This window comes from Neomonachus schauinslandi, chromosome 1 (genome assembly GCF_002201575.2).
Source record: "Neomonachus schauinslandi chromosome 1, ASM220157v2, whole genome shotgun sequence".
NCBI classification, from domain to species: domain Eukaryota; kingdom Metazoa; phylum Chordata; class Mammalia; order Carnivora; family Phocidae; genus Neomonachus; species Neomonachus schauinslandi.
This window is the reverse complement of record NC_058403.1, coordinates 211,245,279-211,253,619: the sequence shown is the minus strand read 5'-3', so window position 1 is coordinate 211,253,619 and position 8,341 is coordinate 211,245,279. Positions and strand designations below refer to the sequence as shown.

The window sequence follows — 8,341 nt, the reverse complement described above, 5'->3', positions numbered from 1 at the left end:
CCCTGCCCCACGAGCTCAGGGATCCAGGTTCATGGCCGACCCCCTTGGGACCTGGCCCTTCTGCGCCTGCAGAGGACTCATGCCTGGAGATTCCAGGTGCCTGTGGTGACAGGTCGCCGGACTCCAGCAGGGTGGGAGGGTGCAGGCAGCCAGACCCTGCTGCCGCCCCCCAGCCCTGAGTGCCCGGACAGGCCAGCACCAGTGCCAGTTGCCAAAGTGGTTGCTTTTCAACCGTCTTATTTATTTAAATATGAAAAGAACATTTCATTTCTTCCCAGTTAGTCTGGAAGAAGGTCCCCTGGGAAAACTGTAAGAAAACAGTTGGCTCGGGCTCAGGGCAGCAGGATCACTCTCCCTGGGAGTGATCCGGAGCCCGGCCTGATCCACAGGGAGACACACCCTGGCTTCAGAAAAGCCATGATTCCCCCGGGGAGCCCCCCTTCGTGTGCCCCAGTGCCTCTTTTGGTAAGAAAGACGGGCAGCGGGTCTCAGACCCCTGCTCCATGTTCAGAGGACATCAGCCAACAGTCCCCCCTAGAAAACCAGTAATGCACCAGCAGTCCCAGGGCCCAGCTCCTTCAGCGGAGATGAGGAAAAGCCGCCCCCCGATGGGGCTCCTGGTCACAGCTCACTGCGGGAGGCCTTGGCCACAATCACCAGCTTGGACAGCTCGGCCTTGAACGCCCCGGGCCTGTGGGACACTGCAAGAGAAGAAGCACATGGTCGGGCCCTCGCCACTCCAGAGCGCTGGGTCCTGGGCGGGGCAGGGGAGCAGTCCCTGAAGTGGACTCGACAGGGAAAGACCCCCAGCCCTGAAAGTCTTATGGGTAAGGGACCAAAGAAAGGAGAGGTTGGTGGGCCAGTCCTGAGGGCAGGAGGAGGCCTCACGAACATTCAGGGTGGGAAGAGCAGTGGTCATTTCTGCCACGGTGAGGATGGATGGGAGGCAGGGGGCGGGCTGCGTCACCTCCTGCTTGCGCTGGCAAACTTGTCTGAGGCCCAATGGCGGCTTTCCGGCAGGACCTGGGATCGCGGCCTTCACCTGATATTCCCCAGAGGCTCAGCCCTGCCCGTCTCTGTGTGCCCTGAGGTCAAGGTTCTGCTGGCCGCCCCATCTCCTGTCCTGGACCTCTACTCGCAACAGCCCCCACACCCTCGAGGACCTGCAGGTGAGGCAGGGCTCCTTCCAGACCCAAGGCCCCTCCTCCTGAAAGCCCCGCTCACTGCACCCCCCACCCCTCTCCCATGCCTGGTGATGCCCACAACCACAAGGATCCTTCACCTCACCTCTTGTGTCCCTCGGGACCTTCAGGACTCCCTGCAACATGGCTCCACTCCTGTGTCCATCACCATCATCATTCGCCCCCCACCTTGCTCTCACGCACAGAGCCCCAGCTCTGGAGCTTCCCACCCCTCTTTCTGCTCACATCTGCCCTGCAGGGCTGAACATGGCTCAGGACACCAGCCCCCCCCCCCCGACCTTAGGCGTTAGTAACCCTGCTGCCCAAGCATTGAAGCTGTTCCTAGTCACAGAACCCAGGACAGCCAAGCTATGTGGAAGTCACAGGCCCCCCCCTTCTAGGGAGCAATCCCACTGAACGTCCCCAAGAGCCTCAGTAGATTTTCATGCCCTCAGGTCCCTAGTAGGGCTTGCTTGGCCTGTGCCATGAGCTAAGGGTAGTTTTTACATTTTAGATAGCTTTAGCCAAAATCAAAAAGAAGATGACATTTTGTGATATGTAATTCACATTTCTGTGTTCATAAAATCAAGTTTTATTAGGACACAGCCATGCCCGTTCAGTGCCCTGTGGCTCACGGCCTTTGCTCGCCCAGGTTGAGTCGTCTTGGCAGAGGCCGTCTGCCCCACAAAGCCAAAAATATTTACTAGGGGCCCTTTACAGAAACAGCTTGCAGACACTGGGCCATAACCTGTCCCTCTGATGGGGGTGCTGTCCCCCTCTCTCCCCACCTTCTGTGCCTGAGAACCTGGGGTCCATCTCCACAAGCCGTCCTTACATACCTGCTGTTTTGGTCACTTCAAATTCATCGCTTTTCAGGGGGACGTCACTTTCTCTTTCAAACGCAGCTTTCGACTGAAAGAGAACAAGTGGAAACATCCCTAATCAGGAAAGTACGCGATTCAGCCTGCTCTTCCTGCTCCCAAGAGCCCAGCTTGGGCTAAAGCCACACACTTTGACTAAAGGGGCACGTGCGGGTGCTGCTCTTCTAAGCACTAAGAGAATCCAGCAGAAGCAGTGGTTAATCCACTTAGGAGACTGTCAACTGGCTTAAAATTTCATGCCTTTGCTGCCAATCCCCAAGGAAGGTATTTTCCCCTTCGGTGAACGTACGGAAATGACAGAAGCAGGGCAGTCTCTTGAATGCAATTTTTTTTTTTAAAGATTTTATTTATTTATTTGAGACAGAGAGAATGAGAGAGAGAGAGAGCACATGAGAGGGGGGAGGGTCAGAGGGAGAAGCAGACCCCCTGCCGAGCAGGGAGCCCGATGCAGGACTCGATCCCGGGACTCCAGGATCATGACCTGAGCCGAAGGCAGTCGCTCAACCAACTGAGCCACCCAGGTGCCCCTTGAATGCAATTTTTAAAAATCAGAATTGTCTCTCTTTCAAATCGGCTAAATATGAGTTTTCTAGTAAGACAGGCGCACAGAGAGCAGCGGGACCAGCGGTGTGGCGGCAGAGGTGGGATGGCTGGCAGTGGCCACGCTCCGCAAGCCCGCAGTCAGGCGCTCGCTGCGGGAAGGTACTTTGCAGATGTGATAAAAGTCGGCCAGGAGCTGACTTTAAGGAGATCATCCTCAGTGACCCTGGGTGGGCCTGACTCCATCAGCGGGAAGGCCCCTGGGAGCAGAGCCAGTTCTTGGCACTAAATCTCTTAATGCCCGTCCCTGCTGGTTCTGCTGCTTGGACTGATACGGTGGTTTTCAAACCGTGTGTGACCCAAACGCCGATGCGGGGGTGGGGGGCAGGGCTCTGCAGCGCGGCCGGCCCCTGCTGCGGGCCGTGGGGGTCAGCGGCGTGGCAGAAGGCGCTGCCCGGGCCAGGAACCACAGGTCACGGAAGCCACCGGACACGGGGCCTGCCCCACACCAGTGAGCACACTGCCTGCACCTCTGGGTCCATGCCTGCCCTCGCTGTCCCCGCTAGTGTCCTGGGCCCCTCCCCTCTGGCTTCCTGTGGGCCTTGCCAGCAGGGCGCACCGGCGGGAGATGGCAGGTGATAAGAGAGGGAGGCCGGGTGTCCATTTCCTCTTCCGCCCGCTGGGTCTCTAGGGGTCAGCAGGGTCCCGCTCTGAGCCCAGTGCCACCTCCCTGGCACCTCCTGGTCCAGAGTCTGCGCGGCGCCCCATGTCCTCCCATGTTACAAAATCACCCTCTAAGGACTTGTGTCTGTCTCCTCACTTCAACCGCCTCCCCACCCCTGCTGGCGGAAGGAGACGATGTGGGGGAGCCCGGACCCTGCCCCCCACCCCTCTGGGCCCGTGTCAATGCGCTTCCCTGGGGAGCCCTCCCAACCCCAGCAGCCCCCAGCACAGCGCCACACCCTCCCTCCCACCTGTCTGGGAGGTGCAGTCCATGCCGTACTCACGTAGGCCATGCCGTACTCGATCTCGGCACCCCGCACCTCTGCCTTGAACTGCGTGAAGTATAGGTAGGACTTGCCCTGGGGCCTGCAAAGGAAGGGCAGGCAAGGGAGTCAGCCCTGGCCTCCTCGACATCGTTTATTCTTTTCTCTGTACTAGAACATTCTTTTGGCTCATTTATTGACAAGTCTGTTTCTCCTTCTGGGTGCAAGCTGTTCTAGGACAGGGACTGAACACTTTTTCATGAAGTGCCAGAGACATTCCAGGTATTGTACCAGGAACCAGGGAAAGGCAACATCCCAGGGGCTGAGAAGTACAGGAATTAACTAGGCAGAGGAGGGAGAGAGCAGAGGGCAGAGGTCCCGTGGAGAGTGCAAATGGGGGCATTTAAAGAACCACCAGGTCAGCATGACCAGAGCGGAGGGGAGCTGAGAGAGGGCTGGTGGCAGCAAGGGGGTGACAGTGTGTGCAGGGTGAAGAGCCCTGTGTGGCCGCGTGCGGAGAGCAGACAGTGACGGGGGCGGGGGTGGAGAGGCAGCAGGGGGGCCAGGAGAGTCCTGCCGGCGGCACGTCAGGAGGGAGGTGGGGGAGGTCCAGGGAGCCTCCCGGACTCTCTAAGCCCCAGCGGCTGCGCCGGGCCTGGTCAGTCAATGTGTGAAACTGGGAGAACAGCCCGTTCAGGCGGGCCCTCTTGCTAAACGGTTGGCCCCGCAGTCAGGGCGGCTCTGGGGCTGAGCATGGCCACAGGCCTCTGTGGCCTGGCACTGCGCCCACCTAGGGTGCTGGTGCTCACGTGCCCAGTCATCAGGGCGGCCCCTGGGGCTCCTCTGCCTGCTGCCGACGGGGGCCGGTCCACAGAGCGGGTCAGAATGTCCCCCAACACTGCCTAGTAAGCACCTGCTGTTTACAGAGCATCAGGCAGAAGCCTGGGGGGTGCTGCCTGCAAGTAGGATGAGAACACGGGTGTCCTTTGATTCAATGTCGCTGCCACGGCCCTCCAAGTGCTCCGTCCCCTTCTGCCAATCCCCTGTGAGGGTGGGACCACGGCTTGCACTTCTGTGCATCCCCCGAGGTGCCTGCACCATGCCAGACCCACGACCAACGCTGGAAGAATCAGATCCAGGCCGCAGAGCCCAGGGGAGCAGGGCTAGGATGTGATACTCTCCAGCGCCCTCCCCCACTGAGTTGAGCACCCCCTTCCTTCCGTCCCTTCTCAGGCCCACCGCTCACTCATGCCGCACTGCAGGGTGGGGAGACGGAGGGGGACGATGCGGGGGAGCCCAGACCCTGCCCCCCACCCCCTCTGGGCCCGTGTCAATGCGCTTCCCTGGGGAGCCCTCCCAACCCCAGCAGCCCCCAGCACAGCGCCACACCCTCCCTCCCACCTGCACGTGGGTGACCATCACCCCCAGCCCATGCTCCTCAGGGGTGCCGGTCCCTGCTGCCTGGAGGCCCCATGGGCACACCCCCCCCCCCAGCAGCCTCAGCGCATTCCTGCAGGGGAGATCCCCCCCACCGGGACCCCGGGCTCACCTCCAGATGGTGCAGGTGAAGTGCTGGTGGTCTTCGCTGGTTCCCAGGCTCATCTGCCACTTCTGGGGAGAGAGGGGAAGATACAGGTCAGCCCAGGACTGCAACTGGATGCCCTCCAGTTCTGCAAAGGGAGTGAACCTTCCCAGGGCCTCCAGGCTGGAGTCTGGCTCGGGGGCAGGGAGACTCCTCCGGGCAAGACCACGGTGGTGGGCACGTGTTCTCATACATCCATCCCCACCCTCAGTGCAGCACTAAGACTGAGCCAGACTGTCAGCTACGGGCTTGGAGTGGCCGTGATGCAGCCGTGTGGGCTCGGCGACGGTCACAAGCATCCTGCTCTCGGTGGCGACCGTCAATGATGGGGGGAAGCTGTGGGGGTGGTGTATCAAAATCTGTGCCTTGTGCTCACTTCTGCTGTGAACCTAAAACGGCTCTAAAAAATAAAGCCTATCAAGAAAAAGAAACACTAAAATAAAAGGAGACCATATATTCATGCTTGTTGGCTCGGCATCAAGGCCTCGGAGCAGACGCGAGATCATAATACTCATGGTTACACGGAGGACGTGGGTGGGACCCACGCTTTTTATGCGTTCTTCTTTCGCAAGGATGTGAACGTGTTAGCTTTGTAAAAAATCAAATGAAAAAAATTAAGAGTCAGACACTCAGCCAAATGAGTGACCCCAGCGCCCCTGAAGATTAAAACTTTTAAACGACTCCCGGACACACCGCTAGCAGCTTCTTCTCATTTTCATGGCCTCTGCAAACCTGGCAGATGGACAAGGACAGCCACCGGGTTCTGGGTGCCTTAAGGCGTCTGTACGTTTTGCTAGTAAGATGCGAGTTTACAGTCCCCTCCCCCGGAGTAATAATATCCTCCCAGTACTGGTACTCCTGGTCGAACACCAGAGCTACTTCACGAACAAAAACAAGGCCATTTTTAGGTTAATCACGACGGGAGTAAGCGGTTGCCCAGATGCCGTCTGCCTGCAGCAAGAATGTGGGGACCAGTGACCAGCTCGTCAAAGGGACGGCTGCGGGCCACACCTGCAGACTTGGCAGACTCTTCTCCCTATCTAAAAACACCTGTCCGTGGCTCCAAGGCCTGTGAGCACCTGGAAACGTTTTATGCTACGAAATATATCTGAGAGGTTTCCCACAGCTCTGAAAAGGCTCTTGAAGATGAGGCAAATGTTTAAACACTGTTTAAGACATTATGAATGCAGGGATGCCTGGGTGGCTCAGTCGGTTGGGCTCGGGTCATGGTCCCAGGGTCCTGGGATCGAGTCCCACATCGGGCTCCTTGCCTGCCGCTCCCCCTGCTTTTGCTCTCTCTCACACAAATGAATAAAATCTTTTTAAAAAAATTCTGAATGCAAACAAACTTAAAACCGAGAGTTTCTTAGTAAGAGGATCAACATCCCTCTGAGTGGCCTTCTGGTTATGTGAGCTTGACCGCGGTCTCGTGGCTGCAGGGCGCGAGGGCAGATGGTAAGCCTCAGGTCTGGGCAGTAGACATTCATGTGTGTGTGTGTTCTGGGGACAGCCTGAACACCTGGGGAACTCGGCATAGGAGTGGCCAGGTGTGACAAATGACACATAACTGGTAGCCGCGATTAGTTTTTGATAAGATATAAATCACAGATGGGGAAATGTGCCCATTTTGGTGACAGTTCTCGGAGCTCTGACAAATGCTTCTAGCTCCGTGTCCACCATCCAATCAAGATACAGACCAGATCTATGTCCCTGGATCCCCCGGCCCCTTCCCTCTGCAGTTAACCCCTTCCTGCAAATTCCTGGTAACTGCTGACCCCATCTCCGAGTTGGGCCTTTGTAAAACTGTCACCGGAGTGGAATCAGGCAGAATGCAGTCTTGTGTGGTTTCACTTAGCGTGGGGCACTGGAGAGTCATCCACGCTGCCGCCCGTGTCCATGGTTCATTTATCCAACAGCTTGACTGAGAAGTATCTACATACTACACCCTCACATGGTGTATGATTCTGTGTTTTCTAGCATATGCAGAGGTCTGCAACCATCACCATGATCTAGTTCCAGAACATTCCATCACCCCATAAAGAAGCCCCATCCCTTCCCCTCTCCCCAGCCCCCATTTCTGCGAGCCCCCTTCCCGTCCACGGATGAGCCTGTTCTGTGCGTGTCACACACGTGGACTCACACCGTGTGGCCTTCTGTGTCTGGTTCCCTCCCTGAGCGTCGTGGGCTCGGGGTCCGTCCCCGGGGCAGCGCGTGTGGGCACCTGGCTCCTGTTTGCGGCTGAGGGATGCTCCTGAGTGGGGGACACATTATGTGTACCCGTTCACCCACTGATGGGCACCAAAGTTGTTTCTACTTGTTGGCCACTGTGAATCCCGCTGCTGTGAAGGGTCACGTACACATTTCTGTGTGGGTGACTTTTCATTCCTAGTGGGATGACACCTCGCAGTGAAGTGCAGGATTATAGGGCGAGCATACATTTAACTTTGTAAGGAATGGCTGGTTTGCATCCGCACCGAGCACGGCCTCCCGGCGAGCACTGAGAGATTATGAATCACCCTGTGCCTACTGTCCCCAGCCAGCACTGGCTTCTTAGGTGACCCTCTGCAGAAACAAACCATTATCGAAGGAGCAAGTGCGTCAGAGGCCCCGGCTCCGAGCTGTGTGCGCCCGCCACCACGGGTCCTCCTGGGCGCCGACCAGGAACTGGGGTTTCTTCTGACAACACCCCTGCAGGGATGCCCCCGGGGCCTCTCGGACTTCTGTTCCAGCTGCTCTGGGGGGCATCACTGCGATGTCTCCCTGCACGTCACCAGGCGGAAGCCACAGAACATCAAACCATCCCTGCACATTTGCTGAGAATCTGGCCTGCCACTCGCTTGTGAGGTGGCCACAGGACAGCCGCCAAAGAGCCCACGGGCTGGGGGTGCCCCATCTGGCTCACGCAGCACCACCCGCCCCAGCGCTCGGCTCCCTGTGGTCTCGTCACTGCGCTAGACGGCTGCTGCTGGGACAACGCCGTGCCACCACACGTCTGCTCTGCTTAAAGGTGATTTCTTCAAGATGAACCCCCTCTTCCAAAACAAACGAATTCAGCCTATTCCAAGACAAGGCTCCAGCCTGCGGTCGCCCCAGCCAATGTGCATGAACTTGGCTCTCCCTTACCCAACGCGGCAGCAGGCTGTCCACCTCTAAGAGTTTAAGTTTAGTCGG

The 8,341-nt window shown here is 57.9% G+C and overlaps 1 protein-coding gene across 1 annotated transcript in view; it reads right to left on the bottom strand.

Annotated features, from left to right (window-relative positions):
* Positions 1 to 214: 214 nt before the first annotated feature.
* The window catches only part of MYDGF (myeloid derived growth factor), a 12,908-nt gene continuing 4,781 nt past the window's right edge, over positions 215 to 8,341 (bottom strand). The window contains exons 3-6 of the mRNA XM_021705138.1: positions 5,138 to 5,199; positions 3,610 to 3,691; positions 2,021 to 2,093; positions 215 to 701 (exon numbers count right to left, since the gene is read on the bottom strand). Of these exons, the coding sequence (XP_021560813.1) occupies positions 622 to 701; positions 2,021 to 2,093; positions 3,610 to 3,691; positions 5,138 to 5,199 (297 nt within the window). The 3' untranslated portion in view covers positions 215 to 621. The remainder of the gene's footprint in view (positions 702 to 2,020; positions 2,094 to 3,609; positions 3,692 to 5,137; positions 5,200 to 8,341) is intronic.